This window comes from Nilaparvata lugens, chromosome X (genome assembly GCF_014356525.2).
Source record: "Nilaparvata lugens isolate BPH chromosome X, ASM1435652v1, whole genome shotgun sequence".
Classification (NCBI taxonomy): domain Eukaryota; kingdom Metazoa; phylum Arthropoda; class Insecta; order Hemiptera; family Delphacidae; genus Nilaparvata; species Nilaparvata lugens.
Genome location: NC_052518.1, coordinates 48,575,218 through 48,597,783, shown reverse-complemented (window position 1 = coordinate 48,597,783; position 22,566 = coordinate 48,575,218). Strand labels below are relative to the sequence as shown.

At 34.9% G+C, this 22,566-nt stretch overlaps 2 protein-coding genes across 7 annotated transcripts in view; both read right to left on the bottom strand.

Moving 5' to 3' along the window:
* LOC111051472 (PAX-interacting protein 1) overlaps window positions 1-22,566 on the bottom strand; it is a 140,416-nt gene that overhangs the window by 21,183 nt on the left and 96,667 nt on the right. The gene's annotated exons all lie outside the window — the stretch shown is intronic.
* On the bottom strand, window positions 11,729-13,238 carry LOC120354320 (histone-lysine N-methyltransferase SETMAR-like). The gene has a single exon (XM_039441284.1). It carries the CDS (start codon window positions 12,512-12,514, stop codon window positions 12,032-12,034), a length of 483 nt encoding a protein of 160 aa, XP_039297218.1. The 5' UTR covers window positions 12,515-13,238; the 3' UTR covers window positions 11,729-12,031.

Genomic DNA, 22,566 nt, shown 5'->3' with positions numbered 1-22,566 from the left:
AAATTGAACATGACTTTCCACTAGTAACGGATCAACAACATTTGATATTTATGAATGAATCAATGACAACGAAAACATATGGTTTATCATATCAATGTCATTTATATATGCTACTTTCATATAAAAAAACTTTTCATAAAAAATCGAATATTTTATTTGCAATCAGCTACAACTTATGAGTTATTAGTTCTCATAAAACAGCAAATTTTTGTGGTGTAATGTACTACATAAGAATACATTTTATCCAACTTTTATTCAAATTTAGTTTACACAGCTTATATCATTCTTTTCAGAATTAAATTCTCTACAATTTTTATTGCGAAAAATTATTTGTTTACTGGTCATTAAAGAAAGTTATTGGGCATCAAACGTAGAAGTCTGTGTTTTTCTACTTGAATTTTTTGCATATTTCAACTTTTTTCTCAAAAACTACTCACACTACAGCTTCCAGACTAGTTTTTATATAATATATAATATTATATAATATATATATACTGCAGTCTGTGCTCCGTTGACAAAGGAGACTCAGTCTCCAAAAATTTCCCCCCATTTCTAATGTAAGTTTCATCCATTTCTAGTATATATAAAGCACATAACGGAAAACACTTTAAGTTTTATAATATAAATTGAAACAGGATACACACGACACGGATAGATTAAAAACACTTAGAAACTTACATTTAAACAAAAATTTCGGGAACTACAGGACTGTTTGATTGACAAAGGGGGCCCAGCTCCCGAAAATTTTCGATTAAATGTAAGTTTTTTTAAGTGTTTTTAATCTATCCCAGTCGTGTGTATCCTGCTTCAATTTATAAGTATATATATATACCATAGTAAATTATATAAGTTAGGCGAGCTACACTCTCCTTATCTGTTTACGTCTTCACTATCACCTGATAAGAGTTTGTTTTTGTTTTTCAAAATAAACGAGTGAAGACATTCTAATGTCAACTCTCGAGATAGAAACTTCGTTCTTTTTTATCAAAAAACCACTTTATTTCTCACTTATTTAACTGGTGCCGAAACCCGGGAAAGTTGTGTACGTTTTTTTTTCTTACACAGTGGATTACGCGACAGTGAATTATACCATAAAATTAGTGATTCACAATTGTGATAGTCAAAAAAATGAATACACAAGGAGGTGTTAACGCAAATATTGCTTCTACATCAAAAACCTCCGACGTTGAGCTTTCAATGAAAATGGAACAAGTGAAAACAGCACGTGCTCAATATCTTATGAGTATGATAGACTCGGTTAAACTGTTCAATGGAGAAATAAAAGAACTAGAATTGTTTCTAGAACGGATGAATGCGGTCTATGCTCAGATCGTCGCGAATAGTATGGACGAAATAACCAATGCTAATATTCACGCATATTTCCTATCAAGAATTAATGTTTCTGTATTGATAGATATAGGAGCATCTTTCAGTTCAACTTGGGTGGACGTGCGTCAAGCTCTCAAAGAACATTTCGCAGGCGCTCGGAAATCAGTAACTACAAGTGCACTAAGAGTATTGGAAATACGTCGCGAAAATGGTGAATCGATTTCCGAATTTGCAAAACGTTTCGCTTATGAAGTGAAATCATTGAAAACGCGAGTATTGGATTCAAGTGTGGACCAGGATGAAAGTAAGTGGCGGAATAAGATTTATGATGAATTAGCTTCTGAAATATTGCTTCAAGCGCTACCAGAACGAGTAAGAACTGCAGTGAAGATTGCCAAACCGAAGTGCCTTGAGGAAGCTGTCAACCTAGTCAAAAATGAGGAGGCTGAAAGGGAAGATAATCGCCCAAGATACTCTGAATGGAAAACTGTGGAGAAGAAGCGTCGCAGATCACCTATGAGGAGCCCTCAATTCAATCAACCACGTAGGCAGCCACAACAAAATTCTCAATGGAGAAGAAATGAAAAAGCAGCTGTTCAAGAGAGGAGAACACCGAGGGATCGAGACAGGAAACCTGGCAAAGCAAATCGTGAATGCTGTGAATGTAAAGAAGAAGGACACTTTGCTCGTGAATGCCCTTACATATATCGCAGGAAATCAGCCAAATTCGGAGAACCAATGGAAATAAATGCGATGAGGAGACATAAGAGAATTAAGAACTCTGAATGTGAGTCAGATGGAGAGTGGACATCTTACTCGTCAGATACAGGAAACAGCAACTTGGATCGGCGAGATAAACAATTCAAGAAAGAGTGGCCGGAGATAGGAAAAACCAAGAGAGCTCATGTGAGATCGAAGAGTGACGAAAAACAGGATTGAAAATCGTGTTCTCCGCATATAGGCAGTGAGAAAAAACATTATAAATGCGGGAAAGGAGAACTGCCTATATTTTTTGTTAGAGACTGGGGCGTGCAGTGTTTGATAGACACGGGATCGGATAGCACGTTAGTGTCCATAAAAGCAGCATATAGAATTGATAGTGATCTAGTGATAAGAAACTGTGCATGTAAGATGAAAACTTTGACAGGAGACCAGGCTCTAAGTGGTGAGATTGTGTTAAATTTATTCAAACTGACAGGAATTAAGAAATCTATCCTAGTACATGTTGCTAATTTTGAGAACGGTAAATATGATGTAATAATTGGCTGTGATCTGATGAGAGATCTACAGAGTTCACCCTCATATAACAATGGACGTTGGGAAATTAAATTGGGAAAGAAAAATTACAAAACAGAGCAGTTATTGGCCGAAAAAGATCATTTTCTAATAGGATGTGTGATACGGGAAGAAGGTGAAGATATTGCGAGACGTGTAATGCAAGAGTTCAAAGACACATTCTATAAAGAGGGCCAACCTTTGACCACAACGGGAAGAGTACAACATTCCATAGAGTTAAATTCTCTAGTACCTGTGTATGTTAAACCACGGAGGTATCCTCACGCAATGAAGAAAATTATAAGAGAACACATTGATGAAATGAAGAGTCAAGGAATAATACAAAATTCGGTGTCACCGTTCTGCAGTCCATTGTGGGTAGTTCCCAAAAAAAGTGAACCTGGAAAAGAGCCGAAATTCAGAGTTGTAGTGGACTACCGCGAACTAAACAAAAGGACAACATTAGAGAGATATCCGCTACCCAGATTAGAGGATATGTTAGACAGAATGACTGGAGCTACAGTGTACAGCACATTTGATTTGAAAGCTGGTTATCACCAGATAAAGATGAATCCACGAGATATGGAGAAAACTGCATTCAGCTACGAAAGAGGACACTACGAATTCACACGTATGCCGTTCGGATTGAAGAATGCCCCTGCAACTTTCCAGCGGCTCATGGATGAATTTCTAGAAGGATTAGATGAAGACGCGATGCAAGTTTATATGGACGATATTATTGTTTTTAGTAAGAATATCAGTGAACACGAAAAACATCTGAAATTATTATTTGAAAGGGTTAGAGAATTCGGACTAAAAGTTTCGCGAGAAAAATCTACATTTTGTCAGCCAGAAGTGAGATTCATGGGACATATTATATCGAGCAGTGGTGTGAGACCAGATGACAGGAAAGTGAGTGCAAGCAGAGAAATACCTGTACCAAAAAATGTGAAAGAAGTGAGAACATTTTTAGGAATGCTAGGCTATTACAGGAAGTTTATAAATAATTTTGCTCACATGACCGAACCTCTCACTAAGCTACTTAGAAAAGGAATAACATTTAATATTTCAAGTGACGTAGTTAAAGCTGTAGCAAAGTGTAAAGAAGCGATCTGTACAGTTCCAATACTAAATTTTCCAGATTTGCATAAACCGTTTCTTTTGACAACTGACGCCAGCTCGGAAGCTATTGGAGGTGTTTTAGCACAAGGAGACCGACCTGTTGCATTTGCAAGTAGAAAATTAACTCCAGCCGAACGACGATACAGCACCATAGAAAGAGAATTATTGGGAATCGTATGGTGTGTAGAAAACTTCCGTCCTTACTTATATGGAAATGAATTTGAACTACAAACAGATCATATGCCGCTACTTTGGGTAGACAAACTGAAAGAAACCTCCGCTAGAATCACGAAGTGGAAGGAAAAATTGGCAGTATACCATTTTAAAATAAAACATATCAAGGGAACTGATAACGTGGTTGCAGACTGTCTATCTAGGAATATCAACCCCTTATCAGTTGACTCCGAAGAAGGAAACATTATCGACGAATATTTGAGAGATAACCCAGTTAATGATGTCGAATTACTTGATGGAAATGCACGACAAGAGCCAAATGAAATGGGGATATTGGATGATATAATCAATAATAAAAGAAACCAAATAATTCTACTTGAAAAACCAGATGGAGTAATTGAAACCAAACATCATAGGTATGGCCCAATTAGAACGACGACAGTAATCATCCCATCCGAAACTACAGATCGTGATTTCATGAATATTATTAGACAGATAACGAACAGAGGAAAGATCTACTATGTTTATTCCGAGAAACAATTATTTTTGACAAAAATTAAGGATCATTACATGAATGAAGAATGGAATAAAGAGATCAAATTATCCATATGTTCTAAAAAGGTAGAGACTGTGGAAGATAAAGCAAGGCAAAGTGATATCACCAAACAGTATCATACGGGTAGAACCAATCATCGCGGGGTCAAAGAAACCGTTCAACACCTTAGTCGTCAATATTATTGGCTGAATATGATTAAAACAGTAACAGAAGTGATAAGTGAATGTACAATATGTGAACGAGTCAAGTACGACAGATCGCCATATAAGACACAATTACAGTTGACGCCTACTCCAGATAGGCCCCATCATACAATCGAAGTTGATGTGTTTCACTACAACAAGCAAAAATATCTCACTTCAATCGACCGTTTTACTAAATTAGCCACAGCTTGGCCGCTGGAGAACAAGACGGCAAATTGTTTAATTGTGAATCTAATAAAACTGTTTGGACTGTATCAATGCCCGCAGGAATTAATTATGGATAGAGGAAAAGAATTCTGTAATAACCAAGTGAAAGCTATGCTTCAAGAATACGGAGTTGAAAGTCATTACACGACAACAGGCCATTCCAGATCACATGGAATGATTGAAAGATTACACAGCACGTTAACGGAACATCTACATCTTTTGGATGCTGATAAATCCATCGTCGGGGAGGAAGCAATGGCCAGAGCTATATTTGCCTATAATAATAGCATTCATTCTTCAACCGGCCTTACACCCCTGGAATTAATGGTAAAACAGGAAAAACACGAACCAACCAGGAAGAAGATATGTGAAGATAAGGAAAACCGAGTCGCACGTCACAATGCAAAAGCAGAGGAAACTCAAGGAAAAATCCGAGTTGGCGATACGGTGTTCAAGAAGAATCATTACAAGCGAAGGAAATCGGATCGCCGATTCATAGGTCCATACATAGTTCGAGCCCTCTTAACAAGGGGCCGATTGAAATTGAAGAAAGCCAATGATATGTCACCACGATTCGAGGTCGTACACATACATGAGATCAGGAGAGTCAAGAAGCGCTCAGAAGTTCTTCAATGAAGATTCTTACTAGATATTAACTCTTCAATGTTTAATCTTTATTTTTTTTTGTTCACATAAATTTCAATTATATTTATTTTGTAAATTTCAAGGATAGTGAAGACTGGGGGGGAGTAGTTAGGCGAGCTACACTCTCCTTATCTGTTTACGTCTTCACTATCACCTGATAAGAGTTTGTTTTTGTTTTTCAAAATAAACGAGTGAAGACATTCTAATGTCAACTCTCGAGATAGAAACTTCGTTCTTTTTTATCAAAAAACCACTTTATTTCTCACTTATTTAACTGGGTTAGATCTTACATTATAAATAGCTCGGGTGAAAAAACGTATGAAAGAGTTTTCATTGATGAAGTATTATTAATGCATGCTGGTTACATTGGTTACATAGCTGAATTGAGTAAAGCACAAGAAATAATTGTAGTTGGTGACTCACAACAGTTACCTTACATTGAGAAGAGCTGCTTGGAAACGAAATGGCATGAAATGTGTGGCTGCTTGTGTGAGCCGTATGCATACCTTTCAAAAACCCGCAGATGCCCGCTATGCACTTTCCCCCCCCCCCACTATAACATCATCGCTACGCTAAATAGTAAAATCTCATCCATACTTCCGACACACAGATTAGGTGAACATCATTTTATATTCTCGGAGACCCTTTTTTGACCTTCACACAGGAGGAGAAACAAAGAGTAGCTGAAGCACTAAATTGGGGAGAAAATACTTGGAAAGGATGGAAACTTCATACTATTCACGAAGCGCAAGGACTAACATCTAAAAACGTAGTTTCAATTAGAGTAGATTACCGGAACAGAGACATTTATAACAGTATCCAACATGCAATAGTTGCTCTTTCACGCCACACCAATACTTTCAGATATTTAACTACGAGTGTAGAAAAAGATGCAAAAGACAAACTCATTGATTAATTAAGAACAACAAATGAAACTGATCTTGAAAAGTGGAACAGGGATAGATTATGCATGCTTGATAACAGACTTGATCATGGCTGATATTGATGAAATTCTTACTTTGCTGGAAATTGATAACATCACTCCTGAAATCGATGAGTATATCAATTATGTTCCTTCAATAAATGGAAAAAATATTGATTTCTTAAATATCTTCTCGACCAATATCCGCAGCCTTCATGCAAATTTCAATCAGTTAATCTGTTGTATAAACAGCTTAAAAACAGATATCCATGTAATAGTTCTTACTGAAACTTGGCTAACCGAGAACATTCCATTTACTTAAAAGATCCCAGGTTAAATACAAGACCGAAGTAAATAAATATTCGAAGATTAACAAATGCGACGGTCTGTGCATTTATATTAGAGATAATATTGATGTCAGTGTGATCGCTTGTGACATTGTTGATGCAAACTCGTTGTGCTTGGACTTGAAAACACCAAATGATAAAATGTTCAGAGTTATAGGAATTTAGGCTATAGATCACCCAGTAATCATAGCACCGAGAATTTTGTCAACAGCCTAAACCATTTCCTTGACAATATACCCAATTCAATGAGTGTTTGTATGGTTGGTGATATAAATATAAATATTCAATCAACTAGTATACAGGTTCAGGAATACATGCATATTTTAATAAGCAAAGGATTTAAATCTCATATAAATGGAAGTACTAGAGTATCAACCACATCTGAATCGTGCATAGATCATATCTTTTTCAAAAACACAAATAGCAATTTCAGCTTTATATTTGGGAACATCTTCAAGACAACAATAACGGATCATTATTCGGTTCTATTACATTTAGGTAATGAACGGAATCCCGAAACCACTTCGAATAGAAATATGCCTGCAAACAGCATAAAAATATCATACAACTACAGACTTCTTGCTGAAAAATTGGAAAAAGAAAACTGGAATACAATTTTTGGAAATGAAGATATAGATATACTTGTTGAAAAGTTTGTGGAACGGTTAAATGGTATTATTAATTCAGTCAAAACTGAGATAAACATTCCTCGCCGAAATCACCCTTTGAAGCCTTGGATAACGCAAGGAATAATAAGATCAATTACTATACGGGATAGAATGCATGATAGAATAAGGAAAGGTCCTGCAAATGCTGATTCAATAAATGAATACAGAATTATGGAACACATTGAATAGGATCATAAGTGAAGCGAAGGAGAAATATTATGAAGTTAAAATAGAGCAATGTCAAAACAATAGTTCAAAGCTTTGGAGGAGTATCAATGAGGCAATCGGGGAAGGAAAAAAGGAGTGTAACAGGATCAGAGTTGAGGCCAACAGGCTGAATGACTTTTTTACCAATGTTGGTGAAAGACAGGCTATAGCTTTGAACAATGAACTAGCGAATTCTCCCAACTTTGATCACAACAACGATATAACCGAAACACCTCTACTGAATTCTTTCTTCATGAGACCAACAGATTCTAAAGAAATTGAAGAGACAATAAAAGAGCTGAAGAATAATTGCGCCCCAGGAATGGATAATCTCAATAACACAGTACTCAAGCAAATAGGCCACACTATTTCACAACCACTAGCCACGATTTTTAATAAATAATGTTTTGAGCAAGGCTACTTCCCTAAACACTTCAAAAAAGCCAAAATAAAACCTCTCTTCAAGCAAGGAGATCCATCAAATCCTGGCAATTACAGGCCAATCAGTCTTATCAGTAATCTGGCAAAAATTATGGAAAAGATTATAAAGAAGAGATTAGTCCTGTTTTTGAGCAAACATAAAATAATAAATGAAAATCAATTTGGATTTCAGGCTGAGAAGAGTACGGAAGATGCATTAATTAAATTTGCTAATACTGTTTCACAAAACCTGAATTCCAATTACAAATCTATAGCGGTTTTCTTGGATATCAAAAAAGCTTTTGATACTATTCCACATTACTCACTTTACAATAAACTCGAGAAATATGGCTTCAGGGGAATTTTTCTAGAATTAATTGAAAGCTATTTGAGAGATAGAACACAGTCTTTAACAATAAATGGATGTACTGATACCTCTAAAATGACCTCTTACGGGTTGCCTCAGGGAACTGTACTTTCACCAATCCTTTTTACTTTCCTTGCCCTACTACCATAGGTAAGGAAAGTATTGCTTTCCAAAAAAAATTAAGGTACCCCAATTTCAAGTTTTCTATACGTTTCAAGGTCCCCTGAGTCCAAAAACATGATTTTTGGGTGTTGATGTGTGTGTGTGTGTGTGTGTGTGTGTGTGTGTGTGTGTGTGTGTGTGTGTGTGTGTGTGTGTGTGTGTGTGTGTGTGTGTGTGTGTGTGTGTGTGTGTGTATGTGTGTATGTCTGTGAACCTGATAACTCCATTCCTAATTAACCGATTGACTTGAAATTTTAAACTTAAGGTCCTTATACCATGAGGACCCGACAATAAGAAATTCAATAAAATTCAATTCAAGATGGCGGAAAAAATGGCGGATAATTACTAAAAAACCATGTTTTTCACGATTTTCTCAAAAATGGCTTTAACGATTTTCTTTAAATTTATATCATGGATAGCTATTTATAAGCCCTATCAACTGACATGAGTCTCATTTCTGGGAAAATTGCAGGAGCTGCGTAATATTCTCGAGAAAAATGGCGGATAATTACTAAAAAACCATGTTTTTCACGGTTTTCTCGAACACGGCTCTAACGATTTTCTTCAAATTTATACCATGGATAGCTAGCTATTTATAAGCCCTATCAACTGACATGAGTCTCATTTCTAGGAAAATTGCAGGAGCTGCGTAATATTCTCGAGAAAAATGGCGGATAATTACTAAAAAACCATGTTTTTCACGGTTTTCTCGAAAACGGCTCTAACGATTTTCTTCAAATTTATACCATGGATAGCTATTTATAAGCCCTATCAACTGACATGAGTCTCATTTCAAGGAAAATTGCAGGAGCTGCGTAATATTCTCGAGAAAAATGGCGGATAATTACTGAAAAACCATGTTTTTCACGATTTTCTCAAAAATTACTCGACTGATTTATTTCAAATTCATACTCTGTATAGTTATTTCTCAGCTCCATCAACTGGCATGAGTCTCCTTTCTGGGAAACTAATGGGGGGGTCACCCCATCCTTGAGAAATGGACTTTGTAACCTCCTTCTCGTGCATGAGGTAGGTAGGTAGAGCAGTCTATAAAAATAACACATAGTCGAGATATTTCATCTGTAGAACAGCTGTTTTGACGAATTTTAAAATATCATCGGATTTCACAATTTACACAAAGGAAAAAAAACTCTGAAAACAATTTATTATATACACACATATACAGTAGTCTGATCGTAGTTTCAAATAATTATGTTGCCGCCAATCGTCATTATGTTATTTCTCTAAATTATTGTCGTTTAAGAATGAGGCTCCCAGTTCAATGAGCAAGGAAAGTTGTGAGTGTACCACACCAGATTTTTATTATTTATGTGAATGATTTACTGAGCCTGAAACTGAAAAACTCAACAACTATATCATTCGCAGATGACACTGCAGCTGTTTTCTATGGAAAATCGTGGATCGAGGCTCATGAAATTGCAGAACAGAATTGTTTTTTCATTAAAAAATGGTTAGACAAAAACACTTTGAGCTTGAACAATGATAAAACCAATTAAATCACCTTTGTACTCAATACAACTGGTAAACCCGACGAAAATATAAATCTGAGACTACATTCAAACTGCAACATGAACTTCAATAACTGCACTTGTCCCATAATAAAAAGAGTAACAAGCACAAAATATCTAGGCGTCATAATAGATGAATATTTGAAGTGGGACATCCATATCAAATTTATATGCAAAAGAATCAGATATCTTTCTTATAAATTCTACGAAGCAAAAAAAATTCTAAACTCAAGTCATCTTAAAATGGTATACTTTGCACTGGTACAGTCCATAATTCAGTATGGTATTTCAGTATGGGGGGGCTGTTATAATTCCCACTTGGAAGAGCTTTTCATAATTCAAAAATCAATCATTAAAACAATCTTAAATAAGCCTAGACTTTTCCCAACCAACCTGACTTTTGAAGAGTTTAACGTGTTGACAGTTAGACAGTTGTATGTATTGAATGTAGTGAAGTATATATTTAAATATAAAAATAATTTCATTTGCACTAATAATACTATCAATAATCAATACAATTTAAGACCCACCTCAAATAAGTATCTAATCTATCATACTAACATTGAAAATATTAGAAGACAACTCATATATTTAAGCACTAAAATTATAAATAAAATTTCTGAACAAATTATTAGCTGTGCCAAGATAACAAAAAAAGTAAAAACAGATATCAATGCTTGGATCAAAATTAACTACTTCTACCTTTGAGAACTATAATAAGTTAACAGAGAACTTTTCTGATTAGTGCGCTCACTTCCCCTACTTGTGCTCTATCACATCCCTTTCCCAATCCTTTCCAAAAATTCCAAGGATCAAAAGCCTTCCTATGACATGGATAGCCATAGTTGGAAGAACTTTTGATCCTCTACCCTTCTTCACCACATAACATGTATAAATTTCCTTCTAATATTGTAATGTGTTCTCATATTTATGTTATTTATTTTATACTGCAATGTTTTTTTATTGATGTGATTAATTTTTATTTCATATTGATGTATCTTATGTGTGTGTGTGAATAAATAAATTGAATTGAATTGAATTGAAAATTGAATATATATATATAAACAGGATACACACGATACGGATAGATTAAAAACACTTAAAAATTATTTTAAATGTTCAAATTGTTTAAATGTAAGTTTTTAAGTGTTTTTAATCTATCCGTGTCGTGTGTATCCTGTTTATATTTATATTATAAAACTTTAAAGTGTTTTCTGTTAAGTGCTATATAACAGGTGCGGTTAAGGCCGCACATAACAGAAGATACTTTAAAGTTTGTAATATAAATTAAAACAGGAGACACAAGACATAAATAGATTGAAAACACTTAGAAACTTACATTAGAAACGGAAATTTTCGGAAACTGAGTTTCCTTCCTCAACCAAGCAGTCTTGTGTCTCCTGTTTTAATATATATATATAAACAGGATACACACGATATGGATAGATTAAAAAAAATTAAAAACTTACATTTAAACGAGAATTTTCGGGAGCTGGGCCCCCTTTGTCAATCAACCAGGATGTGAAGTGGTGCAGATTTGAACTTTCTAACGGTCGTGACCACAGAGACGCGGTAGAGATGTTGTGTAGACCATAGAGCACAAACGAACGGAGGCGCACTGATTGAAGGAGCATTATGGGATTAGTTGGTGGGCCATGATGGGTTATTTCAAGCGGGAGATTTCAAATTTGAGTGGGTTATGGATAAGGGAAGGTGTAGATTATGAATTGATAGAAAAGAGGAGATTTTTAATTAGAAATCAGAAATGAAGTAGAATAAAATTAGAAAATGGAATTATACGAGGGTTATCTCTAAAGTAAAGACCGTTTTGTTGTAAAAAAAATTATTAAAAAAATATGTTCAAACAAAGTGATACAGAATGAAATACACAACTTACATTAGTGCTCTACATAGTCGCCATATGAATTGAGACATTTGTCATAGCGATTCACCAGCTTTAATATACCCTCGTCGTATTCTTCTGCCGCCAGTTCATTTAGCCATCGATTCACGGCATCTTTAAGTTCGTCATCACCCGCGAATTGCTTACCTCCCAAAAATTCTTTCAATTTGCCAAACAAATGATAATCTGAAGGTGCTAAATCTGGACTGTATGGTGGGTGACTGAAAATTTCCCATCCAAATCTGTTCAGTAAATCGAGCGTCTTACCAGCCACATGTGGGCGAGCATTATCGTGCAACAGTATGATGCCGTCGGTAAGTCGTCCGCGGCGGCGACTCTGAAGAGTGTAACTTGAAGCCGTAACTTGAAGCCGTAACTTGAAGAGTGTTTCACAGTAATATTCTGCATTTACAGTCGTTCCGCGTGGCGTAAAGTCAATCAATATAATGCCAAATCGATCCCAAAATACCGTGGCCATCAATTTCCTTCCAAACGGCAGTGGCTTGATCTTTTTTGGTTTCGTTGGTGACTGAGGATGACGCCATTCACATGACTACCGTTTTCTTTCTGGCGTGTAATAATAAATCCAGGTTTCATCGCCGGTAACTATTGAATTAAGGAATTCATCACCATTTTCTTTGTAGCACATTAGGAATTCCGAAGCAGATCCCATTCAGATTTGTTTGCGACGTTCCGATAACGCGTACGGCACCCAACGCGCACAAACTTTTCTGAAGCCTAAATGGTCATGCACAATGCGACCAATAACAGCTCTTGAAACACCAGGGAAAATACTGGTCAATTCAGATATTGTCACGCGACGATTGTTTTTGATTTCTTCATCGACCTTTTTCAACAAGTCCTCGTTGATTATTGAGAGCCTCCCGGAACGTTCTTCATCATGCACGTTAACTCTCTTATTTCTAAACCTTTCACACCATTTTCGACCGGTTTAACGTTTTGATGGTTTAAAAAACGTATCACTCCACGAATTTCACAATCGGCGGCAACATCAATTGTCTCATTCATTTCTAAACGCTATAACTGAAACGTGAATAAAGATAGAACAACGCGACAAATGGCAGACAACAATGCAGTGTGTATATTAGGGGCGATGTCAGTATACACCACCGTCAAAGTCAGACACATCCATCCTAGCACTGAAAATCAGTCTTGTTTTGGCGGTGGCTACTTTTGTCGTTCTTGTGCTGAAAAAGAAGTGGTTTCAATTTTGGCAAAGACTGTACTTTCTTTGAAATATTCTGTTTATAACTTAGTGTGACTGTAGAAATGTGTGTGTGACCACCATTGGACAATACTCCTGCGTGACATTGTCTCAACCTTATTTAGTTCTATTGCTTCCTCTCTCATTCTCTCTCTCTCTCTCTCTCTCTGTCTCACACACACAAACATACACTCTCACTTTCTCTCTCTCTCTCTCTCTAACTCTCTCTCTTACCCGGTTGTGTGTGAAGAAAGGAGAGCATTCCTTTCTTCAAAACCCCTCAGGGTTTTGTTATTATTTCATACAATGCTTCAGACATAATTATCTTCAACCTATCTTGAATTTGACTTTCCCATGCCTAGATTTGTAAATTTTTTTGTGTCAATAATATTCATTACTATCAACTCTTGCTTGTAATACTGTGAATTCCCCCATTCCACCGAGTAGGATTGTATAATATAGTTGATGTAGCATCGTACTGGAGGGTTGATGGTTGAATGTGAGAGGGCCGGCCGTGCAAAAAAAAAAAAACTAAAACTACAATTCAATTAAATCCTCACTTCTTCACTTTCTCACTATAGCCTATATCCCTCAGAAACACACTCTCTTGTAAAATACACAATCCCCTACACTGAAATAATTTGACTCCTTCAAGTTATGTGCTCCCAACTTGATAATACCGCCCGTTGTTCTCTCAATAATAATTGTTGAACGAGCGTTAGCAGGTTCTTACTTTTTACTCAAGTTCAAAGTTTTTGCCAGTCTGTGGGTTTGCTTGTTTGCTTGAATCCACTACAATATCTTTAGAAAGAGTTGATCGATCAGCTTCAAATTTTGAACACGCACTCTTCGAACCTTTTTACAGGTCAAGTTCGTTGAACAACAAAATATTTTACTCACTTCTTCGTCCTTTTTCAGGATATGAAAGTAACATTGAAAGTACTGCATGAGACAAAATAACTTGCTCCTGTGTGTCTGCCTGACTATTATCCTTCAGAAGTATACGCGTAATAATAATGATACAAATTGTGATGGCAGTTGCTATGTCGTTGGTATTATTGATTTAACAAAATTTGAATTCTGATTCTGAATCATTTACTCCTTCAGAGAAACCTATGAAGTTCTATGGATTCACGTAGGCCTACAGCGTAACATTAATAGGAAAACAGCTTAATGTTCCTTTTCCAAAGATAATTTAACAGTGGGCTCCACTAGGGTTCCTATTCAAATTCAAAAAAAAATCTATAGGTAGCTTCAAAATTTTGGTCTGCCATCTTCGTTCCGCCACATTGAATCAAAAATTTTCTATGGGAAGGTTTTAATACAAGATTCAAATAAAGAATTTCAAGAGACAATGAATGGTGGAAATCGCTATATCAATATATCAAACCGTTTCAAAGATATTCACATTTTAGTGTTGAAGTTTTTGGATATCTGTGATACAGAAATATTGCTCGCCTAGAACAGGATAGATTATTCATCACATATTCTTATCATTATCGTTCCCTAGCAACCTTTTTTGAGCGTTTATATAGTAGCTGCTGAGAGAGATTTATGTGATAGATATGTACGGTACCTGAATAATACTATTAAATACTATATTCAACTAAACAACGAGTGACCCTAATGAAGCGATTAAATAATATGAAAAAAAGAAAAATGAGAATGCGAAAAATATTATATTTGGAACTTCATAACTTATCATTTAATTAAGAGACATTTATGGGATTAATAATTTTCTGAAAAACACGAATAATTTAGCAATATTGCACTAATAGTTTTAATTTTAGATGACTCTCTCCTGGATTATTGAGTTATGTGTTGGAGATTCCTCAGTGATTGCTGCATCATCTGAGAAAACTCAGTAAAAGTGATCTCTGTTCGAAATTAACAGAATGCTCAAGTATTGACATTTAGAAGAAAACACTATTTCATTGAAATCGATCACATCAGTATTTACTCGTGAATTACTCGTTAATGTATTAAGATTTGAGAAGATAATATGAGCATCTTATTGGTTTTTCTCTCAATGATTGAAATGAATGGCTCAATTGCTTTTATATAATTATGAAAATATCACAGTTTATTACATTCCAGTACTTGTTTCACAATCTATTTCTAAGTAGAGCTCATAAGTATCGTAATCTTGCCATACAATTACCATACAATAAGTTGATTTCATACAACTTTAGTGGTGCCATTTCACCAAACTGCTAGAAGGGGTGGGCGAAAAACCAAGAGGTATTGGGGGGGGGGAATACCCCCCTAAATGCAGTTTAAGGATACAGGGACCTGGGTTTTTCCCCATAAATGTTACATTCGAAGATGTTATTATATGCTTCATTTTTTCCAATTTTATACAAATGTGATGGAAGTATCAATACAAACATATACTTTATTAGTTATTAAATTAAATCATGAAATATTTATTAGAAATATGGGTCTACAGAGAGGCCCTAAAGTAGGAATACACTGAAACAGATTTCTTAAAAATCATGGAAAAAGATAAATTTTTCTTTTACAATGACAATTTCAACAATTTCATTGGGGATCATATTCTAATTGGAAAATAACTTTCAGTTAAAAAGCTAAAGATACATCAAGCTGTTCCCATAATTCTCAACAACTCTTTACATACATTTTCGAGTGTCTGATTGCGCCCTTTCTTTTGCTTTCACAGTGAAATCTTGCAACTTGTTAATTCTCACATTGAAATTTATTCAATAACTCACTTATTGTGCTCTGATCAATAAGTGTACCCATTCTGTATTCAAACTATACCACAGAGAAAAATATAATATTTATTACTCTGCACCCCTATCCATACTTTCAAGGCAATTTTGCTACATTGTTGATACTGTATAAGGAATTATACTACTGCTGATAAGGAAAAGTAATAAATCATTATGAGACTCTAAGGATTCGTGTAGATAGACCCGAATTTTCATCATTTATCTGATCCTTGGGCCTAGGCCCCCTAGGCAGCTGATTATAAGTAAGAATTAATATTGATATTTTCATAATACAGTACACCTGAAGAATAGGCAAAGTTTATGGTAAGGGGTGAGGAGGTACTCGGCTCTTCCAACTAACATCGGATTAGTTTTGTGCAGTCAACTATAACAGACGTTTCCATATGGATGTTACTATAGACGAATTTATCATCGTATTCAATTTCTGTTTGTTAGTTTGTTTGTATGTCTGATGGAAATCGAAAACGGCTCTAACGATTTTGATTAAGTTTGAAATATAGTATATAGGTTCATGGGCCTCCTTGGCCCATTGGTCCGTTTCATTGTTCAGAGTAATAAATAATATATTTTTCTCTGTGGTATAGTTTGAATACAGAATGGGTACACTTATTGATCAGAGCACAATAAGTGAGTTATTGAATAAATTTCAATGTGAGAATTAACAAGTTGCAAGATGTCACAGTGAAAGCAAAAGAAAGGGCGCAATCAGACAATCAAAAATGTATGTAAAGAGTTTTTGAGAATTATGGGAACATCTTGATGTATCTTTAGCTTTCTAACTGAAAGTTATTTTCCAATTAGAATATGATCCCCAATGAAATTGTTGAAATTGTCATTGTAAAAGAAAAATTTATCTTTTTCCATGATTTTTAAGAAATCTGTTTCAGTGTATTCCTACTTTAGGGCCTCTCTGTAGACCCATATTTCTAATAAATATTTCAAATATTTTAAATATATATATATATTATATATATATATAATATATATATATATATATATATATATATATATATATATGGGGTGAAAACACCCCAAGAGTTCAAATCCATCAAAGACCTTCGCTCTGAGCCTAGTATTTTCATCACCAAAGCTGACAAAAGCTCAACCATAGTCTTACTGAACACCACAGATTACATCGTAGAAGCCAACCGGCAACTCACCAATCCCGAACAGTATCAACTCCTGCCTTCTGACCCTACTCCACGAATCCAAAAGAAAGTCTTCAAATTTCTGATGCTATACAGTCCATCTGAAGGCCTCTCGGACTCGGACATCAACATCCTTTCGCCAGACACTCCCAACACACCACACTTCTATCTTCTCCCAAAAATCCATAAAGAAGGCAATCCTGGTCGTCCCATTGTTTCAAGCATAAGTAGCCCAACAGAACGAATCTCTGCCCTTGTTGATTTCCACCTCCAACCCATTGTTGCCTCCCTACCCTCTCATCTCAAAGACTCCTTCCACTTCATAGATATCCCAAGAAACACAACCCTTCCAACTGATCAACAACTCCTCCTTGTTACCATTTATGTGGCCTCCCTCTACATATCCATCCCCCATTCTGAAGGCTTAAAATCCCTTGAGCATTTCCTCTCCTCACGTCCCACACCCTCCAATCCCTCCTGAAATGTAACTATCCTGAAAGGTTGTTACAGAAACAAATCTCCTCCAAAACAGACACTAATCCAACCACAAAAAAATCCCAAATCCCACAAACTCCAAAGCTCTGCACTACCTACTTCCCTGGAATCGAAAACCTCAAGCCTGTCCTTAAAGATCTGTTCCATGTCGTCTCCTCCAATCCCTCTACCAAACACCTTTTCCAGCAACCACCCACCCTCATTTACAAGCAGCCTCCCAACCTCAAAAGAATTTTTAATAAAAACCAATCACTTACCTCTGATGAAATCCCAACTCTACCTGGTACCCTACCCTGCAAACGTCCCCGCTGTAAAACCTGCCCTATCACTGATCCTTCCATTTCCTTTACCAGTCCTATCACCAACTACACCCATCAAATCCATCAATCCAGTAATTGCATCTCCAAAAATTGCATCTACCTCCTTTCCTGCAACTTCTGTCCTGCCTTCTACATAGGTGAAACCACCACTGCCCTAAACCTCCGGATCAACAATCACAGGGCTTCCTTTAAAAATAATACTTCCCTACCCATTCCCACCCATGGCTCTGAGCACAACAAGAACTTTGACCAATGCTTCAAAGTCAAAGTCCTTGCCACTCTCCCTCCCACAGCCCCCTCCATAGATGTCAAGACGAAAGAATTGGCTTTTATTTGGGTGCTTGGAGCTGCTTCCAGTCCTGATCTCAACAGACAGCAATAGTACCATAACTATCAACTCTACACCAACTGTCCAATTAAATTGAAATAAATTTCATCATATATAAGAAATTTCACAGCTATCAAATATATAATAAATTTTCAATAAAAATAAAAATTAATTTAATTCCAATTCAATTCTATAATTCAATTTTCTAATTTTATTCTACTTCATTTCGGATTTCTAATTTTAAATCTCCTCTTTTCTATCAATTCATAATCTACACCTTTCCTTATCCATAACCCACTCAAATTTGAAATCTCCCGCTTGAAATACCCATCATGGCCCACCAACTAATCCCATAATGCTCCTTCAATCAGTGCGCCTCCGTTCGTTTGTGCTCTATGGTCTACACAACATCTCTACCGCGTCTCTGTGGTCACGACCGTTAGAATGTTCAAATCTGCACCACTTCACTTCCTGGTTGATTGACAAAGGGGGCCCAGCCCCCGGAAATTCTCGTTTAAATGTAAGTTTTTAAGTGTTTTTAATCTATCCGTGTCGTGTGTGTATCCTGTTTATATTTATATTATAAAACTTTAAAGTGTTTTCTGTTAAGTGCTATATATATATATATATATATATATATATATATTATATATATATATATATATATATATGCCGTATGTTTTGAATGAATAGACTATTTCATATTTTAATTTCTAGTTAGAATAAGTAACCAGGAGTGTAGTGAGAGGCATCAAATTTGTCCTTAGACCAAGTATATATATTGTTTATTAGCAAGTATATATTGGTTATTCATGTCCAACGGATCTCGAAAACAGCTCTAACGATTTTCACGAAATTTGGAACATAGTAGGTTTATGATATAAAAACTCGATTGCACCAGGTTTCATCCCTGGGAAAACTCGCTGAAGGACATTAAAAGGATAATTCATCCTTGGAAAAATAGCTGAGACTTTCGTCGTCTGTGGATAATAAAAAAGTGAGTGAGCGAGTTCGTCTGTGGAAAATCAAAATATCTCATCCCCGAAATTCATAAACTGACGTATAGCCAGCTGTAAAATATAAACACGACGTAAAAGATGAAGAAACTTTAAGGGTATGTATGAAAGGTAAAATCCATAATTGATCAAAAATAATAACTATATTTAAAATAAAAACATATTTTTGCGTTGTTTTCAAATTCATCAAAAAAGTTAATTTTTCTTTTAATCCTTCAACCATAAAACTTTTTAGCAGATGCATTCAGCTGCTGGGGGCTCTTAATCAATCAAATTATCTCATAAAAAAAAGAACTTGATCAAAATTTCCGATTTGTTGACATAACATGGTATATAATCCTAAATTAAAGTATATCAGAATTTTTAAAGTTTATCATTATTTTAAGTTTTATTAGTGAGTGTTTATTATTCAACTTGGTTTGTAAACAATCTAAATGGGAACTTTTCTGTTTTCAAATGTTTTGACTGGAAATTGAATGAATGAATGAATTTTATTTGCCAAAAACAAAATACAAAAAAGCTTTACAAAAAATAAATATAAGTATATGCTACTGCACTTAAACCAAGATACATACATTTATTTAATTAGATATAATAACGAAATGATATCCTTTACATTACAAACAATAGTTTTAAAATGAAGATTCAATTTATGATCACATGCATAAGTACAGTAGGTGAGGCAAAAACACCGGCAAAAGGAAGATTCCTTGTGCGCCAGTGTGAGTCGTGAATCAGCTTAATCAGGGATGTAATATATAAACTTGAATCTAGCGTATGAAGTGTTCGAAAATATAATTTATAATATGAAGTTGATTATTGTATAAAAGTCAACTATTGGAAATAATTCAAGTTTAGCCATGCCTCTATGGCTCTTTTTCTGTGTTTATTATTTCGGAAATTATTAAGTGGAAATCACTTTCTAGTATATTTATGAATTTACTGCTAATGTAGTAAAGTTGCCTTCTAAGAAGATCTGAGTTGGTGTTATATATTTCATATTTTCTTATTGTATTAGGTCTAAGATTATAATTTATGTCATCGGCTAGAGGGAAATTATGCTCGTATTTAAAACTGTAATTTGTTATGCAACTAAGATATAACTGTCGTATAGTTTTAACATCAAATTCACTGAACAAAAACTTACTATCATAAGTTCTAGGTTTCTTTAAAATTGTCTTTATGATGAATTTTTGTATTAGAAAAATGTTTTTAATATGGGTATCGAAAGTCCCCCCCCCAAACTATTAAACCATATCGCATTAGGGATTCTACTAGTGCCGTATATACCTGTTTGCATTCTGAGAAAGATAGCACATTTTTCAATTTATAAAATTTATAAGATAGGTATTTTAGTCTCTTACATAGGAAGTTAACATGGATGTCCCATTTGAGACACTCATCGATCCATATACCAAGATATTTGAGGTTTGATTTCCTATTAATAACAGGGTAGGAACATCTATTAATGTTTGGTTGATTTATTGAAGAACAGTTTGAATGGATTTTTAACTTATATTGATTGTTAGGTATATTATTTTTAATTGTTTTTATTTTATAATTGGACCTGAATTCAAGTGTATGGAACATAACCTACCATACTTTTTGAACTATTTATAGTGTATAAATCAAAATACGGGAAAGAAACAGTTTTGGGCTGTGCATATTAGTCCTTCCTCAATCATTTTAAAGAATTGTGTTTTGTTTATCAATAAATAAATAACGAGCGAAGCTCGGTGCCCCGATATTAAGCGCTTGATTGGCAAGTATTTTTTATTTGAATAATACATTTATTTATTATTTTTCATTTTAATGAAACAATAATTTGAGAAATAAATACCTGAACCAAATAAAAGTCACTTCATGAAATTGTTTTCTTATTTAGCTCCAAAGTTCTACAACCTGCTGCCCTTGGAGATAAGGCAGTGCAAGATACGATCAAGGTTTTTTAGAGATGTCAAGAAATTTGTAATGGAATGTGATAATAAAGATACCTTTTTAGAATTCTCATGTAGCCTTATAAACTTGTATATCAGGGTCTCCAACCTTTTTTATCCAAGGGCCACATTGTTAATTCTAGGGAGGCTTGGAGGGCCAATAACATGGATGTACGTGGAATTTGACTTGTTGAACCATTTGCTAATATCTCGCAATGGTTGATTGCTGCTTGTTTACAGCTAATTCTACAATTATTAAGAAATGGAGTGGCTAGTAAGAGAAGAGTATTGAACAGTTGTTGTCAAAGATGCGTTTAAATATATTTGTTTAATCTGTTGCAATAACTCTCGGCGGGCCGGACAAAATCTAACCGCGGGCCGAATGTGGCCCGCGAGCCGTAGATTGGAGAGCCCTGTTGTATATCATAATATTGTACAATATAATTCGAAGCTAAAATTGATAAATCATCGATACTGTTATGTAATATGTGTCACTTCATATCGATGGTCGGCCTCAGTAACTACTTTGCGACTGTCGGCCTCAGTAACTACTTTCTAGCGCTAGTTTTGTAATCAATTTTGATATCACCATATCAAACAGGTCTAGTACCTATACTCAATTGACATTGCATTTTATTTTGTAATAGTATTTTCCCATGTTGTAAAATTTGTATTGCTTTCATTATGTATTTCTAAAATGTTGTAATTTTATAGTTCTGCCAATAAAACATTTCATTTCATTCATCGCTGAAAGGATATCAGCAAAAACGAGTTGGAACTGGAAGCATAACAAGTTTCCTGGAAGATTTCACACTTTTTAGAGAAGATGCCTCGAAAAATAAAAATTAAAAAAAATTGTTGTCATAAAAAACTTGAAGGTAATTTTGTATTATCAAATCAAATCAAATCAAATTTTATTCTCACAATTTACAAATAATACAGTACAGTTACAGTACATTTATATATACCCTTACGTTATGAGAGACTCACATGTAGGCAAAAGCCTGTGTTTGTGAGGGCCTGGCGTAATTCGCTGAATTTAAAATCGATAAACTAAATTATAAAAATTGATATTATATTAAACTAAATTGAGAAAAATACAGATTGAAAAAAAAATATGAGTAAATGTTGATATTATAGGCAGAAAAACAAATAATTGGCTGCAGAAACAGTCAGTTATAATTAATGACTAAAAGTTAGTAAAACTAAAAGGTAGATACACTATAGCAATGCAATTAAATACCAAGTTATAAAGAATTTTCCAAACTTAGAATGAAAGATGGTGATGACGATGGACAATCCAATCAA